The sequence below is a fragment of the Giraffa tippelskirchi genome, chromosome 2 (assembly GCF_054371585.1).
Source record: "Giraffa tippelskirchi isolate mGirTip1 chromosome 2, T2T-mGirTip1v1.2.pri, whole genome shotgun sequence".
Classification (NCBI taxonomy): domain Eukaryota; kingdom Metazoa; phylum Chordata; class Mammalia; order Artiodactyla; family Giraffidae; genus Giraffa; species Giraffa tippelskirchi.
Window position 1 is genome coordinate 47,500,425 of NC_137276.1, and position 19,969 is coordinate 47,520,393.

The 19,969-nt window shown below is 39.6% G+C and overlaps 1 protein-coding gene across 4 annotated transcripts in view; it reads right to left on the reverse strand.

The window, feature by feature from the left end:
• IPMK (inositol polyphosphate multikinase) overlaps positions 1-19,969 on the reverse strand; it is a 71,001-nt gene that overhangs the window by 2,315 nt on the left and 48,717 nt on the right. For all 4 annotated transcript variants that reach the window (XM_081559976.1, XM_081559955.1, XM_081559966.1 and 1 more), the window contains exon 5: positions 421-502. In XM_081559976.1, coding sequence (XP_081416102.1) covers positions 421-502 — 82 coding nt within the window. The remainder of the gene's footprint in view (positions 1-420; positions 503-19,969) is intronic.

Genomic DNA, 19,969 nt, shown 5'->3' on the forward strand with positions numbered 1-19,969 from the left:
GACAGAAACTGCTAAAAAAATATATTTATATTAGCCTGAGAAATATTTTAATATAGAGCCAATCTGAATGTTATCTTGCTATTGGTTAAGTATACCAAGGCAAATATCAACTGTTAAGAGCACATCGTAAATGAGTATTTTGTAAGCATAAACATTTTTTCAACTATTTACATGACTCAACTTCTTCCTCATCCTGGATACAGTTAATAATAAACTTTAATAGAACATTATATCTGGAAGTCTGTTATCATTGCTTTTATAATATCTTGGCCATACATACTTTAGAAGTATATATGTTAAGACAGTATTGAGAATTGAATCACTACACCAAAGAAGAACTAAAACTGAAATCACTTTAGAATTATTCTGATTAATTCTATACTAATAAAAAACACTGAAGTATGGTTTTTCAATCCTTACCATCCTTTAGAGTTTCTTTTGTTAAGCTTCTTCCATAGTGCTGGTTTTTTGTCTCATAGCTATCAGAATGAACATGATAAACCTGTCAGAAAAAATACTGAATATTAAAAACTAATACTCCTTAACCCTGGGGAGTTTTATCCCAGCAATGAAAGGATGGCTAAAGATGGGAAGATCTACTCATACAATTCATTCTAATGGATTTAAGATGAAAAAAGAATCATAGTGTCATATCAATGATGCTGAAACGGCATTTAGCATATTTATATCCACTACCGACGAAAACTCTCTAAAAAGATAGATAAGTATTTCCAATATGAAAAAAATTATCCATTTCAATCCACCAAAAGTTAGTCTCAGGTTTAAAAAAGAAGTAAGGAAGCATCTGTCTTAAAATAGAAGAAACTTCCATAAAAACTACTCTACCACAATACTTTTTATCATTATTATTACCTAATATTGTTCCAGAGCTTCTAGCAAATCCAAATAGATTACAAAGAAATAAGAGGCATAATTTGAAAAGGAGGAAAAAAATATTACCCTTTGTATATAATGGTTATGTAATTGGAAAAAATCAATTTAAAAAGTAACACAAACAATAAAAACCTGAAATGGTGACAGTACAAATTAATAAATAGAAAACAAGCTTTCATATATTCAAACAACTGACTAGAAAATGTAAGACTCCATTTATAAATCAAGTAAAGAGATAAAACAAAGGAATAAAACAGAAGGCATGAACCTCATGTGCAAAGTACTTATAAAATGTAAAAGAGATTATATGGAAAAGTGAAAGCGTTAATCGCTCAGTTATGTCCCACTCTTTGAGACCCCCATGGACTGTAGCCTGCCAGGCTCCTTTGTCCATGGGATTTCCCAGGCAAGAATATTGGAGTGGGTTGGACAGGGAGGCCTGGTGTGCTACAGTCCAGGGGTCTCAAAGAGTTGGACACAACTAAGCAACTGAATTAAAACTAAACACAGTAGAATGATTACTAAGATCAAGAAAATAAACACATGCACCACTTCATACAGTTAACTCATTTTTAGTGTGTATGTATGTAAGATCTACTCTCAGCCAATTTCAAGAATATTGTATTATTAACTGGTGACACTACTGGTAAAGAACCCACCTGCCAATGCAGGAGACATAAGAGACGCAGCTACAATCGCTGGGTCAGAAAGATCCCCTGGAGGAAGAGATGGCAACCCACTCCAATATTTTTGCCTGGAGAATCCTAGGGACAGAGGAGCCTGGCATGCTATAGTCCATGGGGCCGCAAAGAGTCGGACAAAACTGAAGCGATTTAGTACACTTGTAGTCACTATGCTATACATTAGTTTCTAAGAACTTATCTTATAACTGAAAGTTTGTATCTTCTGATCTCCCCATTTCTCCCTTCCCCAAGTCCCGGGAAAGCCTCATTCCATTTTCTGTTTTTATGAAATCAGCTTTGTCTTTTGGGTTTCTGTTTTTGACTACATATGTAAGTGCCACCACACGGTATCTGTCTTTCTTTGGTTTATTGCAGTCATTGCATGGTTTCATCCATGTTGTTGCAAATGGCAGGATTTCCTTCTTTATAATGGCTGAATAATATTCTACTGTGTAAAGAACCACACCTTCTATGTCCATAAATCTGTACACGAACACTTAGGTTGTTCCCAGATAGGTTGTTTCCACCTCTTGGCTATTGTGTACAATGCTGCAATGAACACAGGAGTAGAGATATCCCTTCAGGATAATAATTCTATTAAAACCTATTATAGAATCAAAAACATATGAGAAGCCTGTGTGACCATGGTATTTTAAACCAGTAGAAGAAGATGGATGATTATTAAATGGTGTTAGTATCATTAAATGGTGATCTGGAAAAAAATAAGTTGTATTTATAACTTATACTAAAACATTAATAACAATCCAAATACATCAAAGATCAAAATGAACAAAATAAAATGCCTCCCCACCTCAAGATGGCAGAATCCTTGAATAACTGGTAACTAGGGAAGGCATTTCCAACTAAAACTCAATCTAGCACATACAATACGCTTTTTAAAATGTTGATAGTGTTTTTGCCATTCAGAAATCAAAAGACCAACAGAAAAAAAAAGGTATTTGAAATTTATCTGATGAACAAAGAGCATGTTTACTCATGGGAAAATGAACAATGGACCTGAAGAGTTCACTGAAATCAGGTCTCAAACATACCAGGAACACAGACTATCCCAAAAGTGTGGCAACCAAAAGTATCTCCAGACACTGCCAAATGACTCCCTGGGAAATTAAACTGCCCCTGGTTCAAAATCATCTACTTCTGCTTTATTGACTTTGCCAAAGCTTTTGACTGTGTGAATCACAACAAACTGTGGAAAATTCTTAAAGAGATGGGAATACCAGACCACCTGACCTGCCTCCTGAGAAATCTGTATGCAGGTCAAGAAGCAATAGTTAGAATGCTGCAATAGTCCCATGCTGCAGTCCATGGGATCACAAAGAGTCAGACACGACTGAGCGACTGAACCGAACTGGTTCAAAATCACTGCTCTGTATCAAGCAGATTGCTAATATCTACCACAATTATAAATGCATACACACTCAATTCCCCTCTAGGTACTTATTCCATAGATACCCTAGCACACTGGTGAAAAGAGGAAGGTCTCCAGTCATTCATTTCTAACATTATTCGTAATAGCAAAAGACTGGATCCATTAAAGAGAGCTGGTTATGCCACTATGGAAAAATCTCCATGATACGTTAAATAGAAAAAAAGCAAGATACAGAACAGTGTTCAAAGCAGATGGTTTTGCAATATTGGAACAATTATCTCTGGAAGGATACATTGGTGAGGAAAAAAAAGATCACTATTAGGTCCGGGGCTAAGATGGCGGAGGAATAGGACGGGGAGACCACTCTCTCCCCCACAAATTCATCGAAAGAACATCTGAACGCTGAGAAAACTTCACAAAACAACTTCTGAACGCTGGAAGAAGACATCAGGCATCCAGAAAAACAGCCCATTGTCTTCGGAAGGAGGTAGGACAAAATATAAAAGATAAAAGGAGAGACAAAAGAGTTAGGGATGGAGACCCATCCCAGGGAGGGAGTCGTAAAAGAGGAGACGTTTCCAAAACAAACACCAGGAAACCCTCTCACTGGCGGGTCTGGGGGAAGTTTTCAAATCTCGGAGGGCAACATAACCAGGAGGAAAAATAAATAAATAAAACCCACAGATTACATGCCTAAAGGCAACTCCCCACAAAGTACCCCAGATGCTCACATACGCCACCAGCAAGTGGGGGCTGAACGGAGAGGAGCCAGCAGCACTGCTTAGGGTAAGGACCAGGCTGAATGCCCTGAGAACAATCTGAGGGAGCTAATGTGAGATAGCAACCTAAACTGTGGGATAGCCAGAGAGAGAGAGAACTATCCTGAGAAAAGCCCAAACCTAAGGCACTGCTGGCCCGCTCACAGAACAAAAGACTGAGCAATACCAGAGAAGAGCTAGCCAGCTGTGGACTGTTCCATTCCCCTGCCAGACGCAGTAGGCAGGCAGGGCCAGCCAGAGCCAGAAAGGGGCAAACTTGGCCCCAGAGAGCAAAGACTTCTTGAGATTCCGGAAGGCTGAAATCCGCTGGGAGGGTCTCAGACAGAGACCAGCTAACCAGAACTGACACAAGGGACACCAGAGCCGGGCGCGCCCAGAAACCAAGGCTGGGAACAGGGAGGTGACAAGTCGCACCGCCCCAACAGGGGAGAGTGCATTCGCCAAACATCTGGCTGCCTGAGCCGCCCCGACCAGGGATCGGCACAAACCGCGAGCCCAAACGACTCTGCACCTTTGTGGCCTACCCGAGAACCTGAACCTGAGCGGCTTAGACCTGGGAAGTGCACGCATCTCAGGGCCCACTCCCCAGCAGAGTAACCTGAAGCCTGAGCAGGGCAGACGGGGAAAGCACACACGCCGTGAGCGGGGGCAAACCCAGTGTGGCTGGGACACTGCAAGTTCTCCACACACACACTAGTGATATTGGTTTGCAGTGTTCCTCCCTCCCCACAGCACGACTGAACAAGTGAACCTAAAGAGAGCACCTCCACCCCCTTGTGTCAGGGCGAAAATCACACACTGAAGAGACCTGCAAACAGAAGCCACAAATAAACAGAGGAAACCGCTTTGGAAGTGACAGGTCAACAGATTAAAATCCCTGTAGTTAACACCGACTACACAGAAAGGAGCCTATAGATCGTGAAAAGAATACGCAGGAATAAGGATCTATCTGAAACTGAACTGACCCCACACTGCTCGCAACAGCTCCAGAGAAAGTCCTGGATAAATTTTTACTATTATCATTTTTTTTTAATTTTTTTTCTTTAAGTCCTCTATTACACCTTTAATTTTCATTTTTATAACCCACTATTACCTTGCAAAAAAAAAAAAGACCCTATTTTTAAAGCAAACTGCACACAAATATCTTATACTTTTTGTGATTTTGTTTTATTTTTAATAGTGTATTTTTTTAAGAGTCTAACCTTTACTCTAGATTTTTAATCTTTGTTTTATATATATTTGATATCAATTTTGTACATTTAAGAACCCAAACTTTAGTACCCATTTTTACTCAGGAGTATGATTACTGGCTTGATTACTCTCCCCCCCTACTGACTCTCTTGCTTCTCCCCCAGGGCACCTCTATCTCCCCCCCTCCTCCTTCTCTTCTCAACCCAATTCTGTGAATCTCTGTGGGTGTTCTGGGCACGGGAGAAGACTTAGGGAACAGAGTACTGCCCAGATCTCTCTCTCTCCTCTTGATTCCCCCCTTTCTACTCATGCTCACCTCTATCTCCTTCCTCCCTCCTCTCTATGTAACTCCGCGAACCTCTCTGAGGGTTCCAGACTGTGGAGAGCACATACGGAAGTGCTCACTGGCTGGACTGCTCTCTCCACGTTTGAGCCCCCCTCTTCTCCTCCTGGTCACCTCTATCTCCCTCCTCCCTCTTCACCTCTCCATGTAACTGAGGGAACCTCTCTGGGTATCCCTCACTGTGGAGAGTCTTTTCACCATCAGCCTAGAAGTTTTATTATCAGTGCTGTATGGATGGAGAAGTCTTGAGGCTACTGCAAGAAAAAGACTGAAAACCAGAGGCAGGAGGCTTAAGCCCAAAACCTGAGAACACCAGAGAACTCCTGACTCCAGGAAACATTAATTAATAAGAGATCATCCAAAAGCCTCCATACATACACTGAAACAGGCTCCACCCAAGAGCCAATAAGTTCCAGAGCAAGACATACCACGCAGTCTCCAGCAACGCAGGAACATAGCCCTGAGCATCAATATACAGGCTGCCCAGAGTCACAACAAACCCACAGACATCTCAAAACTCACTACTGGACACTACATTGCACTCCAGACAGAAGAAATCCAGCTCCACCCACCAGAACACCAACACAAGCTTCCCCAACCAGGAAACCTTGACAAGCCACCCGTCCAACCCCACCCACAGCGAGCAGCCTCCACAATAAAGAGGAACGTCAAACTACCAAAATACAGAAAGGCCACCCCAAACACAGCAATCTAAACAAGATGAAAAGGCAGAGAAATACTCAGCAAGTCGAGGAAAACGATATATGCCGACCAAACCAAAAAAAAGAGGAGGAGATAGGGAACCTATTTGAAAAAGAATTTAGAATAATGATAATAAAAATGATCCAAAATCTTGAAAACAAAATGGAGTTACAGATAAATAGCCTGGAGACAAAGATTCAGAAGATGCAAGAAATGTTTAACAAGGACCTAGAAGAAATGAAAAAGAGTCAATATATAATGAATAATGAAATGAGATCAAAAACACTCTGGAGGGAATCAAAGGTAGAATAATGGAGGCAGAAGATAGAACGGTGGAAATAAATGAAGCAGAGAGGAAAAAAGAATCAAAATAAATGAGGAAAACCTCAGGGACCTCTGGGACAATATGAAATGCCCCAACATTGGAATCATAGGAGTCCCAGAAGAAGATAAAAGGTAAGGCCATGAAAAAATACTTGAGGAGATAATAGTTGAAAATTTCCCTAAAATGGGGAAGGAAATAGTCACACAAGTCCAAGAAACCCAGAGAGTCCCAAACAGGATAAACCCAAGGCAAAACACCCCAAGAAACATATTAATCAAATTAACAAAGATCAAACACAAAGAACAAATATTAAAAGCAGCAAAGGAAAAACAACAAATAACACACAAGGGGATTCCCATAAGGATAACAGCTGATCTTTCAATAGAAACTCTTCAGGCTAGAAGGGAATGGCAGGACATACTTAAAGTAATGAAAGAGAATAACCTACAACCCAGATTACTGTACCCAGCAAGGATCTCATTCAGACATGAAGGAGGATTCAAAAGCTTTACAGACAAGCAAAAGCTCAGAGAATTCAGCACCACCAAACCAGCCCTCCAACAAATGCTAAAGGATCTTCTCTAGACAGAAAACACAGAAAGGGTGTTTAAACACAAACTCAAAACAACAAAGTAAATGGCAACGGGAACATACTTATCAATAATTACCTTAAATGTAAATGGGTTGAATGCCCCAACCAAAAGACAAAGACTGGCTAAATGGATACAAAAACAAGACCCTATATATACTGTCTACAAGAGACCCACCTCAAAACAAGGGACACATACAGACTGAAAGTGAAGGGATGGAAAAACATATTTCACACAAACGGAGACCAAAAGAAAGCAGGAGTCGCAATACTCATTTCAGATAAAATAGACTTTAAAATAAAGGCTGTGAAAAGAGACAAAGAAGGACACTACATACTGATCAAAGGATCAATTCATGAAGAAGATATAACAATTATAAATATATATGCACCCAACATAGGAGCACCACAATATGTAAGGCAAATGCTAACAAGTATGAAAGGGGAAATTAACAATAACACAATAATAGCGGGAGACTTTAATACCCCACTCACACATATGGATAGATCAACTAAACAGAAAATTAACAAGGAAACACAAACTTTAAATGGTACAATAGATCAGCTAGATTTAATTGGTGTTTACAGGACATTTCACCTCAAAACAATCAATTTCACCTTTTTCTCAAGCGCACACGGAACCTTCTCCAGGATAGATCACATCATGGGCCATAAATCAAGCCTTGGTAAATTCAAAAAAATTGAAATCATCCCAATCATCTTCTCTGACCACAATGCAGTAAGATTAGACCTCAATTACAGGAAAAAAAACTATCAAAAATTGCAACATACGGAGGCTAAACAACACGCTTCTGAATAACCAACAAATCACAGAAGAAATCAAAAAAGAAATCAAAATATGCATAGAAATGAATGAAAATGAAAACACAACAACCCAAAACCTATGGGACACTGTAAAAGCAGTACTAAGGGGAAGGTTCATAGTAATACAGGCGTACCTCAAGAAACAAGAAAAAAATCAAATAAATAACCTAACTCTACACCTAAAGCAACTAGGGAAGGAAGAAATGAAGAACCCCAGGGTTAGTAGAAGGAAAGAAATCTTAAAAATTAGGGCAGAAATAAATGCAAAAGAAACAAAAGAGACCATAGCAAAAATCAACAAAACTAAAAGCTGGCTTTTTGAGAAGATAAACAAAATTGACAAACCATTAGCCAGACTCATCAAGAAACAAAGGGAGAAAAATCAGATCAACAAAATCAGAAATGAAAATGGAGAGATCACAACAGACTCCACAGAAATACAAAGGATCCTAAGAGACTACTACCAACAGCTATATGCCAATAAAATGGACAACTTGGAAGAAATGGACAAATTCTTAGAAAAGTATAACTTTCCAAAACAGAACCAGGAAGAAATAGAAGATCTTAACAGACCCATCACAAGCACGGAAATTGAAACTGTAATCAGAAATCTTCCAGCAAACAAAAGCCCAGGACCAGATGGCTTCACAGCTGAATTCTACCAAAAATTTAGAGAAGAGCTAACACCTATCCTACTCAAACTCTTCCAGAAAATTGCAGAAGATGGTAAACTTCCAAACTCATTCTATGAGGCCACCATCACACTAATTCCAAAACCAGACAAAGATGCCACAAAAAAAGAAAACTACAGGCCGATCATCACTAATGAACAAAGATGCAAAAATCCTTAATAAAATTCTAGCAAACAGAATCTAACAACATATTAAAAAGATCACACATCATGACCAAGTGGGCTGTATCCCAGGAATGCAAGGTTTCTTTAATATCCACAAATCAATCAATGTAATACACCACATTAACAAATTGAAAGATAAAAACCATATGATTATCTCAGTAGATGCAGAAAAAGCCTTTGACAAAATTCAACATCCATTTATGATAAAAACTCTCCAGAAAGCAGGAATAGAAGGAACATACCTCAACATAATAAAAGCTATATATGACAAACCCACAGCAAACATTATCCTCAATGGTGAAAAATTGAAAGCGTTTCCCGTAAAGTCAGGAACAAGGTAAGGGTGCCCACTTTCACCACTACTATTCAACATACTTTTGGAAGTTTTGGTGACAGCAATCAGAGCAGAAAAAGAAATAAAAGGAATACAGATAGGAAAAGAAGAAGTAAAACTCTCACTGTTTGCAGATGACATGATCCTCTACATAGAAAACCCTGAAGATTCTACCAGAAAATTACTAGAGCTAATCAATGAATATAGTAAAGTTGCAGGATATAAAATTAACACACAGAAATCCCTTGCATTCCTATACACTAACAATGAGAAAATAGAAAGAGAAATTAAGGAAACAATACCATTCACCACTGCAACAAAAAGAATAAAATACTTAGGAATATATCTACCTAAAGAAACAAAAGACTTATATATAGAAAACTATAAAACACTGATGAAAGAAATCAAAGAGGACACAAACAGATGGAGAAATATACCGTGTTCATGGATTGGAAGAATTAATATAGTGAAAATGAGTATACTACCCAAAGCAATCTATAGATTCAATGCAATCCCTATCAAGCTACCAACGGTATTTTTCACAGAACTAGAACAAATCATTTCACAATTTGTATGGAAATATAAAAAACCTTGAATAGCCAAAGCAATCTTGAGAAAGAAGAATGGAACTGGAGGAATCAACCTGCCTGACTTCAGGCTCTACTACAAAGCCACAGTCATCAAGACAGTATGGTACTGGCACAAAGAAGAAATATAGATCAATGGAACAAAATAGAAAGCCCAGAGATAAATCCACGCACCTATGGACACCTTATCTTCGACAAAGGAGGCAAGAATATACAATGGAGAAAAGACAATCTCTTTAACAAGTGGTGCTGGGAAAACAGGTCAACCACTTGTAAAAGAATGAAACTAGAACACTTCCTAACACCATACACAAAAATAAACTCAAAATGGATTAAAGATCTAAACGTAAGACCAGAAACTATAAAACTCCTAGAGGAAAACATAGGCAAAACACTCTCCGACATAAATCACAGCAGGATCCTCCATGATCCACCTCCCAGAATATTGGAAATAAAAGCAAAAATAAACATTCGGGACCTAATTAAAATTAAAAGCTTTTGCACAACAAAGGAAACTATAAGTAAGGTGAAAAGACAGCCTCCAGAATGGGAGAAAATAATAGCAAACGAAGCAACAGACAAACAATTAATCTCAAAAATATACAAGCAACTCCTGCAGCTCAATTCCAGAAAAATAAACGACCCAATCAAAAAATGGGCCAAAGAACTAAACAGACATTTCTCCAAAGAAGACATACAGATGGCTAACAAACACATGAAAAGATGCTCAACATCACTCATTATTAGAGAAATGCAAATCAAAACCACAATGAGGTACCATCTCACGCCAGTCAGAATGGCTGCTTTCCAAAAGTCTACAAGCAATAAATGCTGCAGAGGGTGTGGAGAAAAGGGAACCCTCTTACACTGTTGGTGGGAATGCAAACTAGTACAGCCACTATGGAGAACAGTGTGGAGATTCCTTATAAAACTGGGAATAGAACTGCCATATGACCCAGCAATCCCATTGCTGGGCATACACACCGAGGAAACCAGAATTGAAAGAGACACGTGTACCCCAATGTTCATCGCAGCACTGTTTATAATAGCCAGGACATGGAAGCAACCTAGATGTCCATAAGCAGATGAATGGATAAGGAAGCTGTGGTACATATACACAATGGAATATTACTCAGCCATTAAAAAGAATACATTTGAATCGGTTCTACTGAGATAGATGAAACTGGAGCCCATTATACAGAGTGAAGTAAGCCAGAAAGAAAAACACCAATACAGTATACTAATGCATATATATGGAATTTGAAAGATGGTAACGATAACCCTATATGTGAGACACAATAAGAGACACAGATGCATAGAACAGTCCTATGGACTCTGAGGGAGAAGGTGAGGGTGGGACATTCTGAGAGAATAGCATTGAAACATGTATATTATCATATGTGAAACAACACCATTCCAGGTTCGATGCATGAAACAAGTGCTCAGGGCTGGGGCAATGGGATGACCCAGAGGGATGGGATGGGGAGGGAGGTGGGAGGGGGGTTCAGGATGGGGAACACATGTAAACCCATAGCTGATTCATGTCAATATATGGCAAAAAGCACTACAATATTGTAAAGTAACTAACCCCCAACTAAAATAAATAAATTTAAAAAAAAAGAATGCAAAAAAAAACATATCACTATTAATATAATATCCTGTATGGGAAGGGTGACTTCTCCCAGTATATGTTTCTATACTTTTTGGCATCTGAACCATACAGTGATGTATTTCATCAATTTTTAATTAAATATTTTTAAGAAGCATTAAGAATACATTGCTTTAGAAACGGGTATAACTTTCAGTATGATATGGCTAATTACTCTTTGTCTCAAATGTGCCATTTTATTCAAAAAATCCAAACAGAACTCTGTTCTTTTTAATACATACACTTAGCAGCCTATTTCAGTTCAGTTCAGTTCAGTCGCTCAGTCGTGTCCGACACTTTGTGACCTCATGAATTGCAGCATGCCAGGCCTCCCTGTCCATCACCAACTCCCGGAGTCCACCCAAACCCATGTCCATCGAGTCAGTGATGCCATCCAACCATCTCATCCTCTGTCGTCCCTTACTCCTCTTGCCCCCAATCCTTCCCAGCATCAGGGTCTTTTCCAATGAGTCAACCCTTCGCATGAGGTGGCCAAAGTATTGAAGTTTCAGCTTCAACATCAGACCTTCCAATGAACACCCAGGATTGATCTCTTTTAGGATGGATTGATTGGATCTCCTTGCAGTCCAAGGGACTCTCAAGAATCTTCTCCAACACCACAGTTCAAAAGCATCAATTCTGCGGGACTCAGCTTTCTTCACCGTCCAACTCTCACATCCATACATGACCACTGGAAAAACCATAGCCTTGACTAGACGGACTTGTGTTGGCAAAGTAATGTCTCTGCTTTTAAATATGCTATCTAGGTTGGCCATAACCTTCCTTCCAAGGAGTAAGCGTCTTTTAATTTCATGGCTGCAGTCACCATCAGCAGTGATTCTGGAGCCCAAAAAAATAAAGTCTGACACTGTTTCCACTGTTTCCCCATCTATTTCCCATGGAGTGATGGGACCAGATGCCATGATCTTAGTTTTCTGAACGTTGAGCTTTAAGCCAACTTTTTCACTCTCCTCCTTCACCTTCATCAAGAGGCTCTTTAGTTCTTCTTCACTCTCTGCCATAAGGGTGGTGTCATCCGTATACCTGAGGTTATTGATATTTCTCCTGGCAATTTTGATTCCAGCTTGTGTTTCTTCCAGCCCAGCGTTTCTCATGATGTACTCTGCATATAAGTTAAATAAGCAGGGTGACAATATACAGCCTTGACGGACTCCTTTTCCTATTTGGAAACAGTCTGTTGTTCCATGTCCAGTTCTAACTGTTGCTTCCTGACCTGCATACAGGTTTCTCAAGAGACAGGTCAGATGGTCTGGTATTCCCATCTCTTTCAGAATTTTCCACAGTTTATTGTGATCCACACAGTCAAAGGCTTTGGCATAGTCAATAAAGCAGAAATAGATGTTTTTCTGGAACTCTCTTGCTTTTTCGATGATCCAGTGGATATTGGCAATTTGATCTCTGGTTCCTCTGCCTTTTCGAAAACCAGCTTGAACATCTGGAAGTTCACGGTTCACGTATTGCTGAAGCCTGGCTTGGAAAATTTTGAGCATTACTTTACTAGCATGTGAGATGAGTGCAATTGTGCGGTAGTTTGAGCGTTCTTTGGCATTGCCTTTCTTTGGGATTGGAATGAAAACTGACCTTTTCCAGTCCTGTGGCCACTGCCGAGTTTTCCAAATTTGCTGGCATATCGAGTGCAGCACTTTCACAGCATCACCTTTGAGGATTTGAAATAGCTCAACTGGAATTCCATCACCTCCACTAGCTTTGTTCGTAGTGATGCTTTCTAAGGCCCACTTGACTTCACATTCCAGGACGTCTGGCTCTAGGTGAGTGATCACACCATCATGATTATATGGGTCGTGAAGATCTTTTTTGTACAGTTCACCTCTTCTTAATATCTTCTGCTTCTGTTAGGTCCATACCATTTCTGTCCTTTATCGAGCCTATCTTTGCATGAAATGTTCCTTTGGTATCTCTAATTTTCTTGAAGAGATCTCTAGTCTTTCCCAATTGGTTGTTTTCCTCTATTTCTTTGCACTGATTGCTGAGGAAGGCTTTCTTATCTCTCCTTGCTATTCTTTGGAACTCTGCATTGAGATAGGAGTATCTTTCCTTTTCTCCTTTGCTTTTCGCTTCTCTTCTCTTCCCAGCTATCTATAAGGCCTCCTCAGACAGCCATTTTGCTTTTTTGCATTTCTTTTCCATGGGGATTTTCTTGATCCCTGTCTCCTGTACAATGTCACAAACCTCTGTCCATAGTTCATCAGGCACTCTGTCTATCAGGTCTAGTCCCTTAAATCTATTTGTCACTTCCACTGTATACTCATAAGGGATTTGATCTAGGTCATACCTGAATGGTCTAGTGGTTTTCCCTACTTTCGTCAATTTAAGTCTGAATTTGCCAATAAGCAGTTCATGATCTGAGCCACAGTCTGCTCCCGGTCTTGTTTTTGCTGACTGTATAGAGCTTCTCCATCTATGGCTACAAAGAATATAATCAATCTGATTTCAGTGTTAACCATCTGGTGATGTCCACGTGTAGAGTCTTCTCTTGTGTTGTTGGAATAGGGTGTTTGCTATTGCCAGTGCGTTCTCGTGGCAAAACTCTATTAGCCTTTGCCCTGCTTCATTCTGTACTCCAAGGCCAAACTTGCTTATTACACCAGGTTTTTCTTGACTTCCTACTTTTGCATTCCAGTCCCCTATAATGAAAAGGACATCTTTTTTGAGTGTTAGTTCTAGAAGGTCTTGTAGGTCTTCATAGAACCGCTCAACTTCTGCTTCTTCGGCATTACTGGTCGGGGCATAGACTTGGATTACTGTGATATTGAATGGTTTGCCTTGGAAACGAACAGAGATCATTCTCTTGTTTTTGAGATTGCATCCAAGTACTGCATTTTGGACTCTTTTGTTGACCATGATGGCTACTCCATTTCTTCTAAGGGATTCTTGCCCACAGTAGTAGATATAATGGTCATCTGAGTTAAATTCACCCATTCCAGTCCATCTTAGTTCGCCGATTCCTAGAATGTCGACGTTCACTCTTGCCATCTCCTGTTTGACCACTTCCAATTTGCCTTGATTCATGGACCTAACATTCCAGGTTCCTATGCAATATTGCTCTTTACAGCATCGGACTTTGCGTCTATCACCAGTCACATCCACAGTTGGGTATCGTTTTTGCTTTGGCTCCATCCCATCATTCTTTCGGGAGTTATTTCTCCATTGATCTCCAGTAGCATATTGGGCACCTACTGATCTGGGGCGTTCATCTTTCAGTGTCCTATCTTTTTGCCTTTTCATACTGTTCATGGGGTTCTCAAGGCAAGAATACTGAAGTGGTTTGCCATGCCCTTCTCCAGTGGACCACGTTCTGTCAGACCTCTCCACCATGACTCATCCGTCTTGGGTGGCCCCACACGGCATGGCTTAGTTTCATTGAGATAGACAAGGCTGTGGTCCGTGTGATCATAGTAGCTAGTTTTCTGTAATTTTAGTTTCAGTGTGTCTGCCCTCTGATGCCCTCTTGCAACACTTACCGTCTTACTTGGGTTTCTCTTACCTTGGGCCTTGGGTAATTCCTCTCAACGCCGCCGCCGGCCCCCAGCCTCCAGCCCGGCCTAGCCCCTCTCGGCCGCCAGCCCCCAGCCCCGGGCCCGGCCTAGCCCCTCTTGGCAGCCACCCCCGGCCCCCGGCCCAGGCCCTGTCAGCCGTCGCCCCCCCGGCCCCCAGCCCTGCCTAGCCCCTCTCGGCCGCCGCCCCCGGCCCCCGGCCCCCGCCAGGCCTAGCCCCTGTCAGCCACCACCTCCGGCCCCCAGGCCCAGCCTAGGCCCTGTCGGCCGCCGCCCCCGGCCCCCGGCCCCCAGCCCGGCCTAGCCCCTCTCGGCCGCCGCCCCCGGCCCCCGGCCCGGCCTAACCCCTCTCGGCCGCCGCCACCGGCCCCCGGCCTGGCCTAGCCCCTCTCCAGGCCTAGCCCCTCTCGGCCGCCGCCACCAGCCCCCAGCCCCCGGCCCGGCCTAGTCCCTCTCGGCCGCCGCCCACGGCTCCCAGCCCCCAGCCCAGCCTAGCTCCTCTCGGCCACGCTTCTGCGCCGAGCCGTCTGTTTAAAGAAAGACAATTTATCTTGAACAAAGTGTTACTATGAATAGAAGAAAAACACTTTATATATACCAAAATTACATTTGACTATAGGAAAAATCATTTTTATAAGGACAGTTAATCATATCCAGAATGTGTTTTTTAAAAAGTACTCATGTTCTCTATGCCCAGAAATACGTGTAAAAGAGGATTTTCAAAGTGGCAGAGGTGTTAGCTAATACTATATGGCAATAAGATGGCAATATATAAATTTATCAAATCAACATGCTGTACAGCTCAAGCATACACAATGTCATGTGTCACTTATCTTGCAATAAAAAGATGAAATTGAGAAAATCAATGTGATAAAATTAAATACAAAAAATAAATGAGAAGAATTTTCAAATACCCAGTCATGTAAACTACCAACTAGGAGATGTTTTTAGAATCCCCAAAAAAGGATTCTCAAAACTTCACCATTCTACTATCCAGGGATGTATTTTCTGAGCTAAATTAAATTTCACATATGAAAAATCTAGATTTCACCTACAGATTAAAGCTAACTAGTTTCAGTGGGCCTCCTTTATTCATATTTTCTCTTTCTCTATTTACTTAATTTTATTTACTCATTTATTTTTTATTGAAGTATAGTTGATTTACAATGTTGTATTCATTTCAGGCATGTCTGTTTACTTCTACTTTACTAGTTAAAGCTAGAACGTAAAGAGATCTGAGAATTTCTCCAATCTCAACCCACTACCCAGACTTGGTCAGTTACAAAGACATTGGTAAATCAAAAGTTAACAGTACCACCTTGAAAATATCTAAACAGATAACAAAAAAGATACTTTTTTTTTTAAAGGAAAGGTAACCTGGAAGACATGAGGAGGGGGAGAAAATGACAAGTATATCAACTAAAATCTTGAATCATATGTTTTAAAGAAATTTCAGGTGAATTTCTACAAATTGTATTTCAATTACTTGTGGTTAATATTTTAAGTGTTAGTCTCTCAGTCACGTCTGACTCTTTGCGACCCCAACACCTGCAGCCCAACAGGTTCCTCTGTCCACAGAATTCTCCAGGCAAGAATACTGAGTGGTTAGCCATTCTCTTCTTCAGGGGATCTTCCCAACCCAGAAACTGAACCCACATCTCCTGCATTGCAGGCAGATTCTTTACTGCCTGAGCCAACAGGGAAGGCCAATAAATATTATACAGCACATGTTTAAAAAGTCAATATAAAACTGCAAAATTAAACAACCATTCATTCACATAATAGTTAACCACTAAGGACGCTACTTGAAAAAGGCAGAAAGTCCCAAAGCAAGCTGCTGATATATTTACTTCTCTCAAGTCTGATACTTTAAGCTAAAATACACTCCACCTGCCTATATATAATATGCTCCTTACATAAACTTACAGCCATCTTTCATGAACTATTTCAAAAAATGCTCTGCTTCTTGGTTTTCTACCTATTTTCCCTGTTGCCAGTTCAAAATACTATCTTTTCCAAAGTCCCTCTATACTCCTCCTCTCTTGACTGCTTTGCACTTATAGCTCCTATTTTCTCTTTGGTTACAAATTATCTTAATAAATCTTTTGTTATTAAATCAAAGTGAGTCTTAAAATCTAGACACAGATGCATGGAACAATTTTATGGACTCTGAGGGAGAAGGTGAGGGTGGGACGTTCTGGGAGAATAGCATTGAAACATGTATATTATCATATGTGAAAGAGAACACCATTCCATGTTCGATGCATGTGACAAGGGCTCAGGGCCAGGGCAATGGGATGATCCAGAAGGATGGGATGGGGAGGGAGGTGGGTGGGGGGTCCAGGAAGGGGAACACATGTAAACCCATGGCTGATTCATGTCAATGTATGGCAAAAACTATTACAATATTGTAAAGTAATTAGCCCCCAACTAAAATAAATAAATTTATAAATAAATAAATAAATAAATAAAAAATAAAAATAAAAAAAAATCAATTATCTTAAAAAAAAAAAAAATCTATACCATCTTGGGATCAAGGAAATAACAGTGTAATTGTTGACAGTCATTTAAAAACAAGGAATTCCTGGGACTTCCCTGGCAGTCCAGTGCTTAAGATTCTATGCTGCCAATGCAGAGGGCATGGGTTTGATTCCTGGTCAGGGAACTAAGATCCCACATGCTGCACAGTGCAACCAAAAGATTTAATTAATTAATTTCTTGTATTTATATAAAGAATTTATGTATTTACATGCAATAAATTCCTTTAAATATAATAAATACCTATAAATATATTTATATGTATAAATTCCTTATATTTCTATAAGAAATAATTATATATAATTCAGTTCTGTTCAGTCACTCAAGTTGTGTCCGACTGTTTCCAACCCCATGGACTACAGCACACCAGGCTTCCCTGTCCATCACCAACTCCCAGAGCTTGCTCAAACTCATATCCATCAAGTCAGTGATGCCATCCAACTATCTCATCCTCTGTCGTCCCCTTCTCCTCCTGCCTTCAATCTTTCCCAGCATCAGGGTCTCTTCCAGTGAGTCAGTTCTTCGCATCAGGTGGCCAAAGTATTGGAGCTTCAGCATCAGACCTTCCTTCCAATGAACATGTGGGACTGATTTCCTTTAGGATAGACTGGTTGGATCTCCTTGCAGTCCAAGGGACTCTCAAGAGTCTTCTCCAACACCACTGTTCAAAAGCATCAATTTTTCAGCACTCAGTTTTCTTTATGGTCCAACTTTCACATCCATACATGACTACTGGAAAAACTATAGCTTTGACTATACAGACCTTTGCTGGCATATAATTAATTAAATATAAGGAATTCATAACCTGGCATTTTCTTCTGCCCACCAAACCTCTTCCTACTTACTGGTTAAACATAACAGAAAAACAATTTAAAACTGGTATATTTGGTAAACTTCAGTATACTCAGTAAGGGTTGGTTTTGGGGGGGGGTGTTATTTTTTAATTTAAATTAGGCATGACTGTCTTGGAGGAAAATTTTTACAATTTGGAACACTGATTCTAAAATTATCCAACTCTATCTTTAGTATTAATCTATAAACCCACTGTGATTGAAAAGTTTAATAAATTTACCAGACACTAAAGAAATACCTATCTGAAAAAAAAATCCTAATAGAACTCCTATTAAAATTCAAGGTATGTCTCCCAATTTTAATATTCTAGAATTATATAATCCAGTCTATATTTACATTATCATTCTCATTCATTATTTCACACTGCAATCATATCCTTTCTCAGATAAGCAAACTATATGTAACTATAAACTGCTAAATACTATACAAAGGAAAGCCATGAGAATAAAATTAGGAGAACTCAAATTAATCTACAGATTCAACATAATTCCTACCAAAATCCCAGGTGGACACTTGCTTGCAGAAACTGACAGACTGATCCTAAAATTCACAAGGAAATTGAAGGGACCATAGGTAGTCCAAAGAATCTTGGAAAAGAAGAACAAAGTTGGAAGTCTAACAATTCCTTGTTTCAAAAGTTATTCCAAAGCTACATTAGTCAAGACAGTGTGGTTCTTGGGAATTCCCTGGTGGTTCGGTGGTTAGCACTCAGTGCTTTCACTAACATGGGCCAGAGTTCAATCCCTAATCAGAGAACTAAGATCTAGCAAGCCATGTGGTATAGCCCCCCCAAAAAAAGACAGTGTGATTCTGAGAAAATAGCTGCTGCAAATCAATTTATCTGGTAAAGGGTTAATATTCAAAACATATAAAGAAGTCAGACAATTTGATAGGAAAAACTAACAAGTGTTGTTGAGAATATGAAGGAAAGGGAAACCTTGAGTACTACTAGTAGGAATGTAAACTGGTACAGCCACTATGAAAAACAGTATGAAAGTTCCTCAAAAACTTAAAAAAAGAACTACCATTATATACCCAAGAAAAAGAAAACACAATATCCTGGCACTACATGCACTATCTGTTCACTGCAGCATGATTCACAATAGCCAACATATAAAACAATTTAACTGTACATCAGTGAATGAAAGGATAAAGATGAGGTATGTACAGGCATACCTCATTTTATTGCACTTCATAGATACTGTGTAAACCTTCACAGTATAGAAACCTTCGAAATGAAAGTTTATGGCAACCCTACATTGAACAAGTCTATCAGAGCCATTTTTCCAACAGCATTTGCCTCAGTTCATATCTCTATGTCACATCTGGTAATTCTTACAATATTTCAAACTTTTTCATTATTACTGTATTGTTATGTTAGCTGGGATCAGTGATCTTTGATGTTACTATCATAATTGTTTTGGCATTTCTTTAGCAATAAAGTGTTTTTAAATTAAGTCACATCCATTTTTTTTAGACATAATGCTATTGCATACTTAACAGATTACAGTACAGCGTAAACAAAATTTTCATATACACTGAGAAACTAAAAATTCTTATGACTTGTTTTCTTGTAATATCTGCTTTATTGCTAAACTCACAGTATCTCCAAGGTATGCCTGTACATAAACAATAGATTATTCAGTCATTAAGAAGAAGGAAATCTGCTATCTGGAGTAACATAGATGATCCTTAAAGGCATTATGCTAAGTGAACTAAGACAAAGACAAATACTGCACATCTCATAGAAACAAGAGGGTAGAAAGTGGTAAAGTTTACCAAGGACTGGGAGGGGAAATAGAAAGAGGTTTGTATTCATCTTTCAATTATAAGATTAAAGTCTGAGAATCTAATGTAAAACATGGTGACACATCAATAACACTACTACATAACTGAT